We start from the raw sequence: 21,502 nt of genomic DNA on the forward strand, positions 1-21,502 counted from the left end.
CTGCGGTCACTACTCATACAACATATTCATTGATAAATCTGATTCGCATATAATGTATTTCTATTCTTCATTATTTTCAATAGATGATATATAGAGGTACATCAAATGTACACCGGTTATATTGATTGAAATGTTCATTTATTGATGCCTTCATTTTGACATATCATCGGCATAGAAATCTGATACATATTAAGCATTAAGTGCTAATCAGTTGTGGCGCATGTCGTTACAAAACAAGACTTTGGTTGTCATTTTGGTATGATACTGTATTTCGAATTACGTTTACTCATGTTAAAACAGACATGATACGTTGGACTGGCCATTAGAGACCCTCATAATAAAAAGGATAGATGCCGTGGGTGGCATAACGGCCGCTAACGTTTTATTAATCTCAATCTTAGGCTGAAAGTTTTAAATTACTCAAATCATTAATTTTATTGGTGATCAATTTCTATTGTATTTCAAAAGTTTGTACTAATGGTAACAATTAATTGTCATGATTCATTGAGATGAAAGATTTCAATGATTTCAAGCAGCTCAGTTTTTGGCTTTCTTAGAATATCCATGACATTTTAACGACCTTTTTGAATGTTTATATTCATGTGCTTAGCCTTAACTATGAACGAGTACGGCTACATGAATAATTCGTTCCAATGATTTGTTTGTTGGGATAATATCGCTTCACCAATTGTTATTGCACATAACATGTTGACGCACTTGTCATAAGTAATCGCTATTTCCAATCAGATATTTTCAGAATACTTTCAGAACAACTGATGGAAGAATACGTTGAGTAATTATGACAGACATTTGGTTAACCAATACTTTTGAACATAAAAGAAGTATTTATAGATGATATCCAGGATTGTCCCTAATACTACCGAGAAGGATAATTGTATAAGCCTTCAATATAAATAAAAATTACGGTACAGAACTTGATATACGTTAATGTATTCATTGAATATTGAAATGATCAATGACACGATAATCAAAATGAGTATTTTTCCGAAATAAATATGAATGAATTCCATTTTAATGTATCCAGAAATGTATCTTAACTTTTTTATGACATGTATTTTTATCATTCAAACCTGCATATTTAATTTGTCAAAAAACTTCTTCTTTGCGAAGGGGGAGGAGAATCACATCTTCCTAGACACCTCTTTATAGGAATCAGTTTAGATTTTTCCTCAAATAACAAGTAACTATCTGGAATTTTTTATTCGTAACATAATGAACAAAAAAAATATATTATTATTTTTTGATACTACTGGATAACAGTTACTTGATCCTCATTTTTTATAATTCGAATAATGTTGGTTATGCTAATCGCATTGGGATTGGTTTTGAAACGCATCTAAGGAATGATAAAAAAGTTTTTTTTTGAAAAACAATGACGATAATGATCACTTAATAACACTAGAATTTCACACTTAGCCCTAAAGAATATGCATCCCAGCATCTTGTCAGCAGTGTTTGTTCGTTTGTTGCTAATTACGTAGAAGAAGAAACCTAACATTTAACGCATTCAGGCAATGATACATTGTCTGCCGCTTTTTTAATATGACAACCATCAATATATTGCAGGTAACAATCTGTTACCGTCTGATATCTATATATTTCTGTTTCCACTTCTTCAATATTGAAATCGATGATTTCGAATTTTTTCAATTGCTGCAGAAGTTTGTTCAGATTGGTTAAATCTATTTTTCCATTATTCGGCTTTTTCTGGCGTAAATTGTTTATTTCGTCCTTGAGGGCTTCGATTTCTTCAGCTAATTTTACAGTTTCGTTTGCTCTTTCATAAGTTTCAAAAAGTTGTAACTCTTTCTTCAATATATTTTGTGTATCGTTGAGCAGGTCCTCAGCAGATTTTCTGGAAATAACGATATAAGTATAGGTGATTGTTTAAATAAGACTTTTTGTCAGTGAAATAGAGTGTTTTTCCATAAAATTAACAAACTAATGACTGCAAGAATTTTCCCAAACCTTCCTTTTCGGAGGCCTGCACTCGCAGGCCTCCTTAAATGATGATAACGAATCGAGAGAGAAGGTATTTTATACAAGTTGGAATAAAAAATATGATGTATCGACGACGATCGATAAAGTATTTCCGAAATCGAGGAGAGGACATTTGAGGTTATTCTATTTTGAAATCAATTCAGTTCCAATGAAGCAGAAAAAGGCTCTCAGTATCCAAATGTATCAATGTGTCTTCACTAAACAAGAGATAATTAGTGAAACTAACTTTTTTGGGAGAATATAAGTATACCAAAAATCAAAATAATAGTTTTTATATATCCAGATCAACTCGAGTGAATCTGGAATTGGACTCTGGAATTATATTGATCCTCACTTTAGCATATAATGATCAAGAAATACAAATCCCAATCTGTCATAGAATTTTCAAGTTCACCAGAGTTATCGATTGAAATGATTATTAACTAATACGCACTGAAAATATATTCAAACAATTCTTACTCAACGAAATTGAAAAAACATAAAGGTAAATGCATCAAAAACTGAATATATGGTCTCTTAAAAATAAATACGACGTTTCTGAATGTTAGCGACGATAAGTTGAGCCTGAAACCTCACCTATTTTCATCTGACATCTTCGAAATTTGCTTCATTTCATCAGACATGCTATTGAAGTTCAACAATGTTGATAATTCTTCAAAAAGAGTTTTCAGGTCTTGTTGAATTTCCTCTAAACAATCCGTATCTTCTTTCTGAAAACGAAAAGGTTACTCAAGACATATAGGTATCATAGGCACATTGGTTACTATAAGTACGAAGAAACAGTGTTACCATATTCTGAGAAGAATTATTTTAAGTTTAGTCAATCCCAACCATTGAGCGACAATGTGAATTGCAGGTATTTAATATTACCTCCTCTGCTAAGATAGTTTCCAAAAAAGTGATGTCATCTGATACACTGTATGGTATATTCATAATGTCATCAGCCAAACTTTCCTTATTGTTCTTTTCAACGAAGTCTTGCCAACTTTTCAATTTTTTCTCAACTTCATCGAGGTGTTTCATTGTTGTGGAAGGAACATTAATATTCTAGAAATGAAAGCACTACATAAGCAGTTTTAAATTGAAAGGGGTATATTTTTAGAAGATATTAATTTTTAGGATAGAAAGGTTTTGTCTCTACTTCTCCATCTTCATGTTATATAAATGCTAATGCAGATTAAAAGTTATGCATTTCAGCCCTAGTGAGCGTGGGGGAAAGTGTCTAACCACTGTTTATATCCAAGTAACACTTTATTGTGAGATTTTTACATGTAACGGTTTACAAAACTGTTACAGGTGTTTCAGTATACAATAGCTTCCTCAGGCGTGTTCGAACAGTATGGACACGCTATATGAAATCACAATTTTTATTCAGTTTATGCAACAAACCTTTTTTTGATACCTCTTTTTCTATGTAGGTATTTCATTTCTCATCAAAGATTGTTTGTTTCATTTTTAAATATTAGATTATTAGCTGTTTCAGAATTGTTTAAGAATCTGCAAACAAACGATAGTTATCATAGTTTGAAGAGAAATGTATTGAAAACTCACAACTAACAGCTCTGACAATAAAAAAAAACTAGTCACAAATCTTTTATGTTATTTCATTAGTTTTGTCCGTGTCTTGTGTTTTTGTAGCTCCGTATCTCAATGAATATTCATTCTACTGTGTCGTGGTATACGCTGATCGTTAGAGAATTTTGTACCTTGTACACTGATGCTGTTAATTATTTTCCAAATTTTAATTTTCTGCCTGTTTTCAGCTTATTACTGTATGTCGTGGAGCAAATTCCGGCCAATTTTTCTCTACGAATTTGAATTGAACGAGAGCGCTTCCAAAACATCACGAAAAATTAACCAGACATTTGGCAATGCTAGTGTTAATTAAAGCACTGTTTAACGGAATCAAGAAAGCTAGAGTCGATTTTTTTATACAATTCAAAGTTTTCAAAATTAGTCAACTAATTCGTCAACAATTTAAACTACATCATCTCTTGCCGTTTACGAGAACCGCATGCATTGATTCTTTTCTCAAAAAGTGCTGCTTTGGACCATTGCTTTTATATTACAGTTACTGTTGGAAAGTCGACAAGTACTTCTTTGAATAATCCATGATCTAGCGTCGAATCATTCAAATTATGGAGTTCCTCTTCCAAATCCTTCAAACGTTCATACATTGCCTCTAGTCTTGAGTCGAGTTTTTTGTTGAACTCCTTCAGTTTTTGATTGTTTATTTCATAGTCGCTCATATTCTGATTAGCCCTATCTGTGGCTGCTGATAATTTATCCAGCAATGTTTCCAGTTGCCCGACGATATCTCCGTATTCATCGAGTAGTTTATCGAAAACGCGAACTGTAAAAAGAAAAAGTGTTAGAGAAGATGATAGATTTGATCAATGTCAATTGTCGGAAAATTTGATTGTTGTAGTGTTTTTTATTTTTTAATGTATCTAATATGTCCAAGTACATTACGAGTGCAAATACAGTACATTTCTTTAATGTCCCCCCCTTTTATTATTGAACGGTTCAACTCAAAAAATTGAAATTTGGGATAATGAAAATTATGCATGAATACTTTATTTTGAAGTGAAAATGACAGATGAAACTTTCAAGATGACGACTGGGTGCCATTTGGGAAAAAAAATTAATAGAAAGGGGGGTCCTGTGATCATTTTGAAGCTCTTGATGAATACTTCACAACCCTAGAACATGAAGTCAATATCTTCACCTAATACAAAATGACGGAATTTAATAATTTCCTGACGACAAACACATCAATATCGATATTTCTAGAAATATTCTTTTTTAATCTTCCATATGGTAATTTCAACAACCCGGTAAGGTTTGTTGAATAATTTTTTGTTTATGAAAACGAAAAAAATGTCAATACGACAATGAACATCATTGTTCAGATTATTCTCATTTAGTTATCGGTTTTACTAGTAGATCAAAATTCAACAGGGGAACTGTATTTGAATATGCTGGAAACTACTGTTGACCACTCATCACTGAAATCGTCGAAGCGAATCCTAATGAATTCGATGTGGATATTGTATTCCAAGGTCGTAGTAATGTAGTAAAATAAAATAGTATTATTATTATTATCATCAACATCAATTCGTGGTATGTCTGATATTTTTTGAGAAAAATATTCAAGTATTGTCCATTTTGTTATCAGCCAAGTTCCCGTTTCTGTTTAAACTCTGTTTTTGCGTTAACCTAGCTGTCGTCCTCCCACAAACGACAACCCTCAGAAGTAGAAACTTGTGTGAGCTAACGAGGTATCATCTTTCAACGTGCGATTCCTAACACGGGTTGGACGATAGGCAGTGAAAATCGATTGTCCGGCCTCGCGGCTCGAACCACCGGTTCACCTAACGCGATGAATGAGTGGAACAAATTAATCAGAAAACATATAGGTTTTGTTTAGGAATCGAAGTACCCACAGTAAATATAATAACTGAGTGATACCTTTAGCATCTTCAAGTTTTTTGTTGAATTTTGTATTTGTTTCATCATCACATTGTGTAAACACAGATTTCACTGAGCACAAACATATAAAACACACGAAAAAATGAATCATAATGGATCTTTGAACTAACCTGTACTGAGTAGATCATTCTTATCTGAAAAGTAGTACACGAAATTCATTATCTTATCATCATAGATTATGCGTAGTGGGTTCATTGTTTGAATGAGTTTAGCGAGACAGATCATTTACTGCATTTCATCTCCTACTGATCGGAAGGAAATAACCGTATGGAAACATTTTTCGTAACTTTGACTCATATTTATCTCTTATCATTCAGTGAGTTCAGTTCACAAAGAGAAACTCAATTTATAAAACAATACTGATTACTTTATTTTGATAACTATTCTGGTAAACGGTATTATATTACAAAATAACCTCTGTTTTCAAAATAGCCTCAAATTGCCACAATAGTACTTGAAAAATTGAATCAAAGTAATATTTCACGATAATAATTATACATTTTCACATTACAGATTTTTATTTTCAATACGCGTTTCGATACATCGTAGCATCCTCAGCTGGACCGGTGAAACCAGATATGCACAAAAAGCACAGGAACAAGAGTATCATATCAAACCCAGGTTATTGTACTCGATTCACCTATAATATTCCTTCCCTTCCCATCCCATCAACAGCACAAATCAAGCTCTCAATGTTTTACATCGAGGAAAAGCTCTTTAGTCATCTTTATTTATCTATTAAAAAACTTAATAGCAAATTTCTGCTAACGCAGGTGCCTGTTTCGAAGATTTTTAGTATATCTTCAACGGAGGTCTGCCTGCCAGCTACTGATGATACTCAGTAGGCTGAAACGGCTGTGTATAATCGAAGTAAGCGATATAGTAATCTTAAAGCTATCGGCGAACTCAAAGGCAAAAAAAAACCAATATAAAGGAATAATGCCGCTACGATTTAGTCCACGTGGACTGAAAAAAGGATAATTTTTACTAACCGAGTTTTATGATTGGCTGAAGAGTCCTAAAATAAATTTGAATTCATGTTACGGTGACCAATAGAATGTGAGGATGGTTAGAAGAGTCGTGTTGTCAATGTTTAGTTCAGGAACTGATCGCGATTTGAGTGTTGATATTGGTGAAGTTATGATTACTTGAAATTTTTGTTATTTGTTTAAAATGTGGCGTCCTTGGACAAGTACTAATAGCAATAACGAGTGTGATAACAACGCAGACTTTTTCCTGTGCAGTGATTCCAATGAGCTGGTGAACAATGCGAAAAAGAGATACCAGTGAATAAGATTCGGATGCATTTGAATATTGAACCACAAAGAGTATGTTGCAATGTATATAAGAATCTAAATATCACGTTTGGTTTCGAGTGAAAAAAACTATTACAAGCAACATCAGATTTGACCGAAATTCTTTTCTCAACTGTACGTAAAATAGTCAAAAACAAACCTTACGAAAGCAAGACGCTATTTGATGCGGGATTACCAAAACCTTCAGATGTTCATCTAATAAAATCATTAAAAAAACAATATACGACTGTTACAAAAGCAATGGGATTTCTACAATTGAAATCATCAGGAAGAAATTGAATACTTCCGGCCATAACGTGAGCTGCTGTGACAAAACTCTTCAGAATTGGATGAAGAAACTAGGATTCAGATTTAAAATAACAAGCAGTTAGGGAAAGTAGAAGAATAGTGGAATTGCGTAACAAATACTCAGAACAAATAACTAAATATAGACAAGAACAACGGCAAATTTTCTATTTGGGCCAAACTTGGTATGACACTCACGACACAATTACGAAAGGGTGGACTGATGGTTCGAGAATGTGTACGCCTAACATGCCTGTAAACAAAGGATCGCGACTAATCATTGCATTACGGAGGAAGTAAAGGATGGGTTTCGAATTCTTTGAAATTATGTGGATAAAAACTCGGGGACTGCAATGTTGACTATCATAAAAACATGGAAGCTAATATTTTTGAGGGATAGTTTGAAAACACATTGATCCCAAATTTGGATGCGAATAGTGTGATAGTTCTTGACAACGCTTCCTATCATTCGCGACAGCTCATCAAAGAACCGAATATAAATTCGAAGAAAGATGAAATACAAAGTTTTTTAATGGATAACAAATTTGTATTTTGAAGATAACTATACCAAAAACCCACTTTTTGAAGTTTTACAGTAAAAAACATTTGAAAAAGTTTATGCCCTTGCGAGTATTGCTGAAAAGTATGGACACACCATATTGAGACTTCCCCACTATTTTTGTGTTTTCAATCCCATCGAGTTGATTTGGGAAAAATTGAAACAAAGCATCAGGCGAAAAAATTTTTTTCCAAAATTTGATAAGAAGGTGAAAGAGCTAGTTAAAGAAGAAATATTTAATATTACCGAAGAAGACTGGCAGAAAAGGATTAAAAAAGTAATTTTAGTTGAAGAAGACTATATGGAGATTGAACACTTCCATATCAATGTTGGATCTCCATGTTGGTGGTAATCTTTGCGCATCATCCCTCTTGTTCATATTATTATCACTTCGCACAAGCAATCAGACTGCTCAACCCCAGAAGCAAAACTCGGCACATGACAATACAGGTACAATAACAGAGGCAGGAGAGGCAGCATAGGTAATAAGACCAAAACAGGTAGTCGCGCAAACACAGGTAGTGGCAGCAACGCAGGTAAACATCCATCCCTATAAATTGAGACACAGAGTTCGAACTAATCAGTCTGGTTGAAAAAACCAGACATCACCAGAAGATGGCAAATGAGACTTCGCCGAAACGTTCTGAAAATAATCCTTATGGAGACAAAATACACAGAACACGGAGCGAAACCCGAGAAAACAGTTCATCATATATATATATATATATATATATATATATATATATATATATATATAAATAGATAAGTACTGTTTGATCATTCCCATATTGATTTCAATTTAAGAGCCACCGGTATACAGCTGTTTCAGCCTATTGGGCATCGTCAGTACCGGGCAGGTGGTCTTCGATTGAAGACAAAATGAGAAAAAACCAAGAAAGTATTTGATAAAAATAGCTGCGTAAACGCAAGCGAAACATAAGTGGAAACACCTATTGTTGTGACACCCAAGTCAACTTGCCAAGTTTTCATGTCAGTGTTGGTGGTTTGACCAATCAACCGACAACTGCGGTAGCAGAAATTTGGAAAGCTAACCTGAAATGCCATCGGATGGCAATCAGAAATTGTTATTGAATAACAAAATTAGTTAGCTCCCTAATTATTTTATTAAAGAGGAACTGCTGGAAGGTAGGGGGCACTATATCGTTTACTTGAACTATACCGGTGAGTATCGAAATTGTGAATGATCGGAATAGTACACATCTATTAATGTTTTCATTTTTACGGAATTATTCTCCAGTAACTTGACTGCATTGACCTTTCTTGAGTATTATCATCAGAAATACATTGAGCCTTACAACACAGCTCGAAACTTTGCCCCATCATACAATGAGTATATTAAGTGACCTTGTATCAATTTATAAAAGATAATCTTTTTTGTTTAATATCAAGTCTTTATATAGAAATATAAGCTTTTACGGCTGGCGTCAATGTTTTGCATGGAATTAGAAAAAACCTCTGAATCCCATTCCTTCATGTTTTGGTCATAAAATCGATACCTACATAATGGATTCACTCATCATCCAAAACAGAAACGAACCGTCATCAACACCCCAGGGAATAGAGCTTTGAGAATTTGTGAAGAAAGGTACGTCGACGACGAAATAAAATATCTAACAACTGTGTTACAAGCTAACGCTACACGTCCAAGGAAGAAGAAGAGCAACACCAGTGAACAGCAACCCTAAGGCAGTGTCTATCTGTCATACATAGAAGGTGTCACCAACCAAATCGGGAAAATTCTAAAGAAAGAAAAAATTAACAACGTCTTCAAACCAACGAAGAAAATATCTGATCGTTCATTGAAGACTCGAGTACGAAAATATATCTCAAATAAGAGTTAACTTTTACCAATTATCTTATTTTTTTCAGATCTATCGAAATGTCAACTAATGCAAGTACCAGAAGCAGTCTACCACCTGATGAGGCATATAGAACTGAAATCCTGTGATCTCAGCGACAATGTTATCACCAAAATACCTCCAAAGTTTGCCACGATATTCAATCTCACATCCAATCTGAATCTGTCACTCAATCAAATGTGAAAACTGCCAGACGAGTGTGAAGAAATGGTATCGCTAGAAAGGTTGGACATCTCACACAATACGTTCATATCTCTGCTAAACTGTATATTCAAAATTCCGAAGCTGCGACAGTTGACACGTCAAGAAGAGTACTTTGACCATGCCAATGAAGATGACTGCCGCAGTTGAAACGTTTGGAGATTGTGATCAAAGAAGATCACAGCAAAACCAGGAAACTAATCAAAACATATTAAGTCGTTTTTCATTTGATGTGATTTATATACCTCGTCTTCTTCGCTTTCTCACAATGAATAAAGAAGTCCCACCTCAAATGTTGATTCAGTATGGCACCCAAAAACTTTACTTGAGTTGCTGGGAGTATTTCAGAAGCATTTTATATTATTATCAGATTGAAATAAAATTCAAAGAAAGTTGCTCATGGACAAACCAGTCTCTAATTCGTTCTAGATATCTTTCTCCTAATTATTTGACTTTGGACGTTGCTTGACCAGAATTTCGGTATTTCATCTGTAGGTCTTTCCATTTTTTTAGGTATTACTTTGGAATATTAGAAAATATTATATGTTGATTATATTTCGGTAGTTTTTGAACAATTGAATTGTTCCTGATCACCTAGATACTTAACTATCGTGACGAATTTTTTTTCATCGAAAAAGACACGTTATTTATTTAATTCATACAAATCATGAAATTATGAAACAACAAGAAAAATTAATTGGCGCTCCGGGGCGACTTCATTGATTTCGCTTTTTCAGCTGCAGGAAAACTCGGAAAAACCTGTAGTACCACATCATCTGAAGATCTTGATCTGCCAATGTCCTCTCTTTCATAAAACAAAATGAAGGATGTCCCCAGAGTCTCCAATAAATTCAAGACATCGCCAGAACACTTAGTGACACGATTATCGTTAAACTTAAACCAGTCTGTTTCATCTTCGACCAATGCGTAATAATGACCTGATTCAATGCCAGAACCACAGTCAACAATAATTGCATGAAGATTATGATAGTGGTCTGGTAGATTGAAGTGTTTATCTATTTCTATTATAAGAAAACAAGTATAGCTGAGGCACCTGTCAATCTAATAATAACACTGATGATCTTCAAACATGACTCAACCCCTTACGGAAGTACCAAGCTCTTACGAAGGTTCAAAATAGATGAACACTTCAATCTAGCATTGTTCACTGTGGTTCTGTCGTTGAATCTGGTCATTATTACGCATTGGTCAAAGATGAATCGGACTGGTTTAAGTTTGACCATAGTCGTGTCACTAAGTGTTCTGACGGTGTCTTGAATTTATTGATCCTTAGGACGAATTCAGTTATATACATCTCTATACGGATCTATGCTGTTTTGAATTTCAAACTTATGTTGTTGTTTCTAAAAGTTATGGAGACATTTGGAATATTTCGTATGAGGAAATGAATATAAAGACTAATGTGAATTTAACAGTGAATAGTAATTCCACTTATTCTTGTGTGCTTGCATTAAATGTTTGTAAGTTTAGTACCTATTAATATTATCCGTGTCCCTCTGGCTTGTATCTGACTCACCTGTTTAAATTTGTTGAGAAACTAGTTACACGCTTGTTACTTAACAACCGAGTTCATTTCAAATTATATTTTTACGATATACACCTGTTTTTGTGTTATGTCTGAAGTAAACTGACTTGATGTCAGAATCTTATATTTCCCACAGATTCCAATCAAGTAATATCAGACCACGTAGTATAAAATAACAACTAATAAAACCGAATGAAATAACTTTCACGGTACATTATATTCATTTCAAATGCCTGTTCTAACAACTTGCACACAAGTCATTTCTCAGCGATTTTTACTCGAGTCTCTTCTGTAACGCCCAAGGTACGTATCGACCCCATGCCAAGGGTCATAAATGTAATATATGTTATTTGAAAACTAGCGAATAAGTATAAGATCGTAGATGAGGAAAATTAATTATGATTTTTTATTCTGCAGGTTGTTTTGCATAAGACAACACTGCTGGTGTTCAATGTTGGTTGTTTTAATTTCTCTATTGCTTTTTTATTTTCTTTATTTTAATTCAACTCGACTTTCTAACTTATGGGAAGCTGAACCTACAAAACTTGAAGCAATAATTTCTCAACAAAGATTGTAAATTTACAAGGAGCCAGTTCTAATTCCTAAAGTCTTGTATGGAATACGAATATACCGAATAATACAATCATTGATGTACTTCATCCTGATGATATTTTATAGGAACGTAATTAGAGAGGACGCTACAACTTTTTTTGAATAGAAAAAGGGGTCTTTCAATACCTCGTTAGACAGGTATTTTATTTTTTCTGTCCAACACTTTTTAATTTTTGTGAACCAGATGAAGCATTTCTAAGTGTTAAGCAGATGTGTATTCTATACTTACTTCAGTTCATTCCCGACAAACCATGAGCTCTGGACTAGATGTTGGTTGTGTAACGTCAACTGGTGATTCTATCAATCCTCACAAGAATCTAAGGGTGTCTTATCAGGAAATGCAGCGGGCCATTTCAAGGGACCGCGTTTACCTATTCACTGGTTTGGATAGTTGTCATATATCCACTTTCAAACCAGCTCGTCGTATTGAAAAGTGCGTCATCTTGCTAAAACCTAACTATAGTTGACAACTCCTTCAGGTTTGCCACCCTCCCAAACTGATAGACAGGCAAACGTGACCCCTCAGAGGAGAGCCTAGTTGATAACCTGATATGACGCCTCTAGATGTGTTTGAGGAAATACATGACATCTGCAGTGTCAACGTCAACCGCAATTCAATTCAGAACAGACCGCTGATTATTTGAATACCTGTGTACTAGTTGTTGCCCGCGGCTTCGCCCGTGTAGAATTTGGTTTGTCACATTGAGTTTCGTGACAGACCATTTCGAAAAAATAGTTACAACATTTTTTCATTAACCCAGAACTTCAAAACTGACGAAATTCAATTTTTGAACACCTATTTTTGCTCCTTGGGGGTGGAAATTCCCGATTCCTTTCTAGATGCTTATTTATGCTATACAAAGAACCTACCTGCATATTTCAAGTAGCTTCGGCTGTACTTTAATATAAGAGCGGGCACAGCTGGTAATTCATATTTTTACTTTAAAAATGCAGTACCTACCTGAAAAAATATGCCAACTTCATATATGAATATGAATAGCTTCAAAAGTCGAATTATGTTACCTATGAAGAAATTCGCAAATCTAACACTACCGTCAACGACGGCTGCCCTCACGCGTCTGCCCGCGTTCCCCGTCGTCTTACAGTAGACGCGATGCGTCATGGCTTACTGCGTTGCGACAAGTTAATCTTGTGATAACTTTTGAACGATTCGTCCAAATTACTTAATGTAATTATCATTATTCATTATCATCTATATTAAACACTCAAAACGACAAATTGTATCAATTTTTATAAAAATTTGACAAGTATTCTAAAATGTGCATTGTAAAAAAAGTTTCCAATTCAATTGTATTTATGGCTCAGTATTTTGCACTTAGTGGCTACCACATGAGAGGTAGATATATGCTATTGCGAATTTTTATTTAGAACTATTCAATATAAACAATCTTACGATAATCCAATGATATAGGCAGCGCCCGCTTGCTCAGGGAGCAAGAATTTTTCCGACTTACTTAATACTTATCGTTATATTATGACCAAAATTACACAAAACTTTCGTTCATTGTAGCCTATATGTTTTTCTGGTGTATATAGAGTTTTATCTGAATCCGTTCAGTCGTTTAGGCGTGAAAGAGCCACATTTATAATAGTACAAATAGATAGATACAGATTTGTACGCGCTAATCTTAAAAACAGTTCGACAGATTTTTGTGCGGTTCACACTAATGTGTTGTGATAGATAAGCTTCCCTCAACAGGTAGTGTATGATTTATTCAACTCAATCCATAAATAAAAAAGTTACATCATTTTAAAGAATCATGTCAAATATTTGTTGAAATACACTAGTTTGGACTTCCATTGTCTACTATATAAAATGATTTGAAATCCCTGAAACAACTAAAAAAGAAGAATTAAAAATGAATAGCTGAAAATAACAATTATATTAAGCAAAATAAACCTGAAATGAAATAATGGTGAAATAAAATACAAGTAATATAGAACAGTTGAATTGAACTAACGTGACTTGGAATCTCTCAACTTTTTATTTTTATTTTCTTTTTTCGTTTCTTTATTTTTATTTATTTTTATTTATTTTTGTTCGACCAGTTCCGGCTGCTGCTAACGCAATTTTTGGTAAATTTCATCGATTTCCTCACAATAGGGCTTTGTTGTGATGGTTTGGCCCAGTTACAGATTCACATCAGCCACTGAACACCATACAGTAGTAGCAGTTGGGGAAGTGCCTGGGTAGCTCATTAGTGTCCAGCCAATATCCTGAATGTCTTCTGTTACCTAAAAAGATCCACTTTTCATCACACGTGACGATCCGATCAAAAAAACGATCGTTTTGGTTGCGCAAAAGCAAAAAAGAACTAACTTCAAAACATGACAATTTTTTTCGATCATTCAAATTGTGGGACACCCACTTTTTGAGCTTTCTGACCTTTCCGATACATTTTAAATCAATAAAAACCGCATGGATTATTGTAGGTCGACCACTTCGGGGCTCATCTTTGGGTGATGACCTCAGAGTAATGATATAAATAGAGATGCCTTTCTGTCCTTGTTTCTGAAGCCAAATTACTTTGTTTATGTTTACGACAGTCCTCCAACTACCAGAAGTAGATAATACCGGTATTTCGTCGTTTTTGGAAGTTATTTTGGTGATTTGAGTGCTTATTGACCGATATAATTAATTTGTAGTGCAAAAAGTAATTTTGAAGATGGTTAAAACCTCCGTTGTTTGTAGATGTTCGCAATCCTCGCATGTTGATGTAACATTTCACATGTAATTTCCGATCGAATTAATGGTTGATAGTCATTAGAATTTTCTTAACATATTTTCCGCACGCCCCTGGATCTAATCCAGAGGATTATGTAAACAATTCCCTCAGTTCCCTTGTCCAATAACTAATGGACCTCATTGTGAATGTTTTCGCATTCGATCACTGCCAACTATTGTTCATGAAATATAATATCATGCCTCTGCCATCTTTATATATGTATTATTGAATACATTTGTTTTATCCCAACACCAAACCATTATTTTCAACACCTCAACACGTGTTTTAATCACCAAGTGATCATCTTCAAGAGGAAGATTTTTCCTGTTCCTCTTGACACGTGTGTCAATCACCTCTTCAAGAGGAAGAATCTTCCTTATTTTCAAGAGGAAGAATCTTCCTCTTGAAGATAATCACTTGGTGATTGACGCACGTGTAGAGGTATTGATAATAACGGTTTGGTGTTGGGATAAAGCTTCAGTAATATTTATTACGACACCAAATGTTCCAAACAGTGCATTATGGTGTTTGCCTCATTTGGACGTCCACTGCGTTCTGCATCATCGGTGTCTCTTCGACAACGTTTGAAGTCAGCAAACCAACGTTTGATTGTTGTATCTGATGAAGCGGGGCCCTTATAACACTTTTCAAGCCATTGCTTTGCTTGAACAGCATTTTTTCCATCAAGAAGCAGTGTAAAATTGAAACACGAAATTGTTTTCGATCCAATGATTTCAAAATAACAAAAGTAGTGTCAATCTTGGCACAATAACTCACAAACTTTTGAGAAGAATATCATGAAAATTCAACAGCTTTCTTTTGAAGGTTAGTACTAACTATGGCTTCCTGTACGAGCCGACTGCGGTATCCATGATCAGGGGCAAGTAGTTTCACATCTTCAAACAGTATCGTGTGATCTCCTTCACTTCACGTGTTCCGCTACTGCCGATTTGTATATTTAACCTCACTTCACTTCACTGAAAGTTCTTGGCCTTTGCTTCCCTATAGGCGCATTTAGCCAGCTCGATTCGGATGGTTACAGCTTGGTCTGATTGTGAATCATGCTGTAATCCAAGACTTCTGTTTTCTTAATTAGATTTGATGTTTACTGGTCCGTTATCTCTTCTCGTGCTAGATAAGGATAAGTGACAGATAGAATACAAACAGAGGTTAAAACGAAAATTCGAAAAGGAATGGATGAAGATCATAATTTGATTTTGTTCTGATCTATAAATTTTATTAAAGCTTTAAGTATTGGAATATTCAATTGTCTCAATACGGTTGTAATACTAAACGGAGTAGCAATTCCTTTGAGGATGAGTTCTTTATATAAATCCTTGTTATCAGTCTTATTGATCGAGCACTCGAAGAATATATGATTAAGTGTGTCTCGCATTCCACATTCACAATTAGGGTTATCTACAATTTTTAATCTATATAAATGTTCTTTATTAGTACAATGACCCATTTTCATTCTGATAATCGAGGTTATGTGCCTTCTATCCATGTATGGATATTTAAGATACCATGTATCTTTTGGATACTCTTCGTGAATCAGATGATACATTTTACCTTTCTGTTGGATATCTTGTTTCCATGATCTGTAAAATTCCTCCTTTATGTTACTCTGGAAAAATGGCATTAGACTATATTTATCTGGTTTAATATTTAGTGGAATATTTAGTGTTACGCCAAGTTTAGCCAAAGAATCAGCTTTTTCATTACCATCAATTTTCGAGTGTCCGGGAACCCATGCAAGTTTGAAAATAACATTATTTATAGAGGACAGATAAATCATTTGCTTAATTGTCATACTAATATAGTCACTCTTGGCAGAGATGTGATGTGATTTGATTCTATTTATTGCACTTAATGAATCCGTTATTATTATATTTTTACTGATATTTTTTTCTAGGCACATCGTAATTCCTTTATGAATAGCAATGAGTTCGGCGTCACATATAGTTAGATGCTCGTGTAATCTGGCGGTGAAAGATATGTCTCTTTGAGGAATTGCAACTCCTATTCCTACCCTGTTTTGCATTTTTGATGCATCCGTGAACACAAGATTATATTCTGCATAGTTTTATGAGAAATTATTGAATTTGATTCTGCATAACGGATCGTTTTTTTGTATGTTAGGGTGAATCTGTTGGATATTTTGAATATACATATCATATTCAAAGCTGAAGGCTGGGATGATTTCATTGAAGTATATTTGATTTCGGACTGGATATATGTATTCCAATGCGCTAACCAAGTATGGAATTTCTCTATTCTTCCAGTATCCTTGTTTATTTTTACATATGTCACTTAATGATTCTAATAAATCTATAATAGGCGCGGTGTGATCGACTCTAATTAGTACAAATTTTGTTGCCAACCATTTACGTCTAAACTCTAAACTTGTTTCGCCAGTTTCTGCCAGCAATGCATTAGTCGGGGTGGATTTCATGGTACCTGTAACTGCTCGCAAACCCTGGTAAAATACTGTGTTAAGTTTGCTTAAGTTTTTCTTGGTACTGGGTTGGAAGAGGATGGATCCAAAATCAAGATGTGTTTTGACTAGACCGTTAAAAGCCATTAGAAGGCATTTGGGATCGGCGGCCCACCACACCCTACTGAAACATCGTATTACATTTATTCCTTGATTAGCACGTTTAATAATGTTATTAATATGTGTATCCCATTTGAGGTTGTGTGTGATTATTACCCCTAAATATTTAACTTCTTTTTTAACTGATAAGTTGTTTGAATCAATGCTGATTGTGAGATTGTGTTTTACTTTTTTATTGTTAAAGAACCATATAGCGTCGCATTTTTGAATGGCCATCTGTAACTGATGTTTGTCCATCCATTTTTCCATTTTATGTAGTGTACAGTTAATTTCGTTTTCCATTACTTTTATATTATTTCCTTTGACCAATAAAATTAAGTCGTTCGCGTATGCAATGAGTTTACTACTGGAAGGAACAACATCATACAAGGATCTCAGATAAATGTTAAATAATACCGGACTTAAGGGTGATCCCTGGGGTAATCCCCTTGTTGCCAGTCCAGGACCATGTAAATTATCTTCATTATCTAAGACATATGTCAGTCGATTATTAAATATTCTAAAAATTAGATTGGCCAAGTCGTCTTGTATTCCGTAATGTATCAGATAACTATGCAATTTAGATAAGTTAATATTATCATAAGCACCTTTTATATCTAGCAAAACTGCTACCGCCATCTGATTTTGCCCAAAAGCAGTCTGTACGTATGTTACCAAGTATGCTACTGCGTCCATTATTCCTTGTCCCCTTCTGAATCCTGTCTGGAGGGGAGATAGGATCTGATTATGTTCAATATACCATTCTATTCTATTTTTAATCATCTTTTCTAAAAGTTTCAATCCGCAAGCTTGGAGGGCTATAGGTCTGAAATTGTTAAAGTTACCCGCTTTCCTATTTTCTTTCAAAATTCCCAATATGATGTATTCCTTCCAGTCTTGAGGTAACCTATGTCCTTTTAAGATTTGGTTGTATACTTCTAAAAGTTTGAATTTCATAATTTCTGGGAGATTAAGAAACATGATATACGGAATATTATCCCGACCAGGAGCCGATTTCTTTCTTAACCTGAGACTGATATGTAATTCGTTAATCTGAAATGGTTTAGAATAGTTGGTCTCGTTAGAAAGTTCGAAATCTGGATTGATGTCGCAATCCGTGATTTTTTCCAGGATGAATTTTGCCATGTTACTATCAGGTAATTTATTTGAGAAGGAAGTATTTATTTTTTGGTTCGAAAATTTTTTAATGACCCCCCATACATAGGAAATGTTCATCTCTCTATTCAATGAAGCACAAAATTTTTGAAATCCTAACTTTTTTTTTCTTTTTAAAAATCTTTTGGTTCTAGCTATGATCTGCTTAACTGAGATGTAATTTTCTAATGATGGAGTGTTTTTGAATATTCGTATAATTTTTTTCCTATCCTCTACTTGTCTGTCACAATCACTATCCCACCACGGGCATACAGGATTTGAGCTCTTATTTGTTTTTTTTTGGAATACTTGAATCTGCAGCATTTTTCATAATGTCAATAATATCTTCATATGTATAATTATGGTTATTATCAATACTGTCCGACACATAATTATAATATTTTTCCCAATTGGCTTTGCGGTAAATTCTATTGTTTTTATTGTTCGTGATTACATTTGTGTTTTCATATTCTCTGTATGTACACATAGTGGGATAGTGATCACTGTTACCACAGTCTAGTAGTACTTTCCAATCACACTTATTAGCAATATCGGCCGATACTATGGTTAAGTCTAGTGGGCTAGGAGAATGGGAGGGGTTAGTGACTCTGGTGGAAGACCCATCATTCAATATAATTAAATTGTTTTCCTCTAAAACTGACATCAATACATTACCGTTATAGTTACTATTATTGCTTCCCCACATGGAATGATGAGCATTCATGTCTCCCATCCATATTATTTTCCTGTCTACATTACCTATCATTCTGTTCAAAGTATTTTCTGAAGGAATATTATTCGGACTGCAGTACAAATTTAGTATATGAATGTTTCCTATTTGTATTATTAAAAACTGGAAGTTATCATTATTAGTTCCCTCACCAGAATTGATAACTTTATATTTATAACCCGATCTGATAAGAATTGCAACCCCTCCATATCCATCATCTCTGCTCTAATTATATTGAAGGATTTAATAGTGAATGAATATCCACGTTTCAGCCAGGTTTCATTTAGTAATATAATGTCAGGATTGTAATCATTAATAATTTTGATTAAGTTATGTTTATTAGCATTCACACTTCTAACATTCCACTGAATGATCTTCAGATTTTCCAGAGTAACTATTGGAGCCAGATTGATAGATTTACCGCTCATGATTTGGGACATCCCGATCCCTATATGCTTTTAATTGATTTATTAGTTTAACTACTGTGTCTTGAATGTTAGGAGAAATTTCTGTGAATAGAGTCATGCATTGTTTTATAATGTCGTTGTCAGAGGAAGGGCTTATTCCGACATTTGATGAACTGGCACCCGTTGGCCTGCAAAGTCTATCCTCATTTTCCTTATCACTACTTTTATTGGTATTTGTTTCAAAGTTATTGTTGATAAGTTGATTATTGAGATAATTCATCATTACCCCTTTTGTGGGTTGATGTATCTTTCCGTTAGGATTTATTAAAGTTTCATTTAAGGCTTCTCTGTCATAACCACTGGATTGATTATTGTGTCTTTTTTCCTTACTATTTGTGTGTATTTTCGTTTGTGTGTCTTCGTATTATCGTGATAAACCTGTTGTCTTTGTCTTATATGAATATTCTCATGAGAGATAGATGGTGATGTCCTTAAGGGAGGAAAATTTTGAGTGGTTTGTATTATTCTGTCTGAATTATTATCTTTAGGTATAAGTTGGGCTGCTTCAAAAAATGATATATTATCAAAAGTCATCTTTTCTTTTATTCGTTTTTGTCTGTCGTATTCTTTACATTCTCTCTGTTAGACTTGTGGTTACCTTTATAGTGAAAACACTTAATTTGAGTGCAATAATCGTAAATTTTGTCATTTTCATGAGTTTCTGAACCATTAAAGCATTTACGTTTACCTCTACACTGTTTTTTAGTATGACCAAATAAGAGGCAGGAATAGCATTGGGTGACCGGAGCTACATATGGGGTTACTGGAAAAGTCATATAGCATAGATCATTTTTGGCAGGTAGGATTACCCCCTCAAACGTAACTAGAATAGTAGCTGTTGGTTTATAATGCACTTCTCCATCCTCCACTACTCTCCTATTCATTCTTTTAACCTGTAGTACTTTGAATTGACTTTTAATCAAATGTTTGATTTCATCTTCCGTAAAATGATTGTGTATTCCCTTACAATACCTTTACAAGTTATTTTATTAAATGGTATATATACTTTGTACCCTTTCTTTGTAAGGTCATTATTGTTGATAAAATTATTTGCCTCAATTCTCCTATTGAATTCCACTCCAATTCTATTTCTACCTCTATTGGTAATTTTGCTGATATGAGATAATTTTAAATCAAAAACCTCTTTTGCTATCTTTAACTGATTAAGTCTTCCAATATAATTTCCTGACTCTTCCGTTGCTTCAATTATAACTGTGAAAGGTCCCAAGGAACCTTGTTTATAAAAAAGTGTATCTTTTTCATGTTCTTGAGTTTTTGTTAAATTTGTATTTAAAGTTTTTTCAGTCAAAGAATGCAAATTTCTATTTTCCTGAATATTAAACATGTTAACGTTATCAGCAAGGGACTGAGAGTTGAAAATACTTTCTACCTCAAAGTCTTCGCTATCTCCGTCGTTATTCAAATTGAATATGTTTGACTCTTCCATCATCATTTTTTTTGACACGGGGGGGAGTTTCCCCTCCCCCGACTCCGAACTCATGTTATAAAAAAGGTTAAATCAAATTATGTATGGGTTGATTTATAAGAATGTATGAATATGAGATGAATAAAAGAAAAGGTACTAGCACACCTGTTTGATCTTCGCTGCTTGCAGATTCAACCTCTCTTCCAATTTGTGACGCTGACACTTTTTCGACCAGTTCACTCAATGAAAGCCAGAACACGGTATATTTAACCTAATTTACAGTTTATTCGATGTTCATTCAGCCTTGTACCCATGGATCTTTTTGGTGGTACCGATATAAACTTTTCCGCAGGTGCATGGTATACGATATACCCCCGCAGCTGATAGTGGATCTCTTTTTTCTCTCGCAGATCTAAGGTTTTGTTATATTTTCCTGGTGGGCTTGAACACTGTTTGATGGCAATTAAT

At 34.2% G+C, this 21,502-nt stretch overlaps 2 protein-coding genes across 3 annotated transcripts; both read right to left on the reverse strand.

The window, feature by feature from the left end:
• Positions 1–1,206: 1,206 nt before the first annotated feature.
• On the reverse strand, positions 1,207–5,757 carry LOC111517645 (uncharacterized). Of its 2 annotated transcripts, none has more exons than XM_023173854.2 (5): positions 5,625–5,757; positions 4,119–4,375; positions 2,893–3,069; positions 2,599–2,732; positions 1,207–1,876 (listed from the first exon to the last, which is right to left on the reverse strand). In XM_023173854.2, exons 1-5 carry the CDS (start codon positions 5,737–5,739, stop codon positions 1,513–1,515), a joined length of 1,047 nt encoding a protein of 348 aa, XP_023029622.2. In that variant the 5' UTR covers positions 5,740–5,757; the 3' UTR covers positions 1,207–1,512. The 2 variants fall into 2 exon arrangements, with proteins under 2 accessions (XP_023029622.2, XP_023029623.2); XM_023173855.2 differs by lacking the exon at positions 5,625–5,757 and adding an exon at positions 5,494–5,619.
• A 14,264-nt stretch (positions 5,758–20,021) lies between these two features.
• Positions 20,022–21,206, reverse strand: LOC141479976 (uncharacterized). Its single transcript, XM_074169588.1, is given in 2 exon segments — positions 20,022–20,569; positions 20,572–21,206. Coding segments are annotated over 2 exon segments (957 nt in total). The 5' UTR covers positions 21,110–21,206; the 3' UTR covers positions 20,022–20,150.
• Positions 21,207–21,502: the final 296 nt, after the last annotated feature.

The sequence above is a fragment of the Leptinotarsa decemlineata genome, unplaced genomic scaffold (assembly GCF_025532065.1).
Source record: "Leptinotarsa decemlineata unplaced genomic scaffold, Ldec_3_MD MMD2_P_RNA_scaffold_5, whole genome shotgun sequence".
In the NCBI taxonomy this organism is placed as follows: Eukaryota; Metazoa; Arthropoda; class Insecta; order Coleoptera; family Chrysomelidae; genus Leptinotarsa; species Leptinotarsa decemlineata.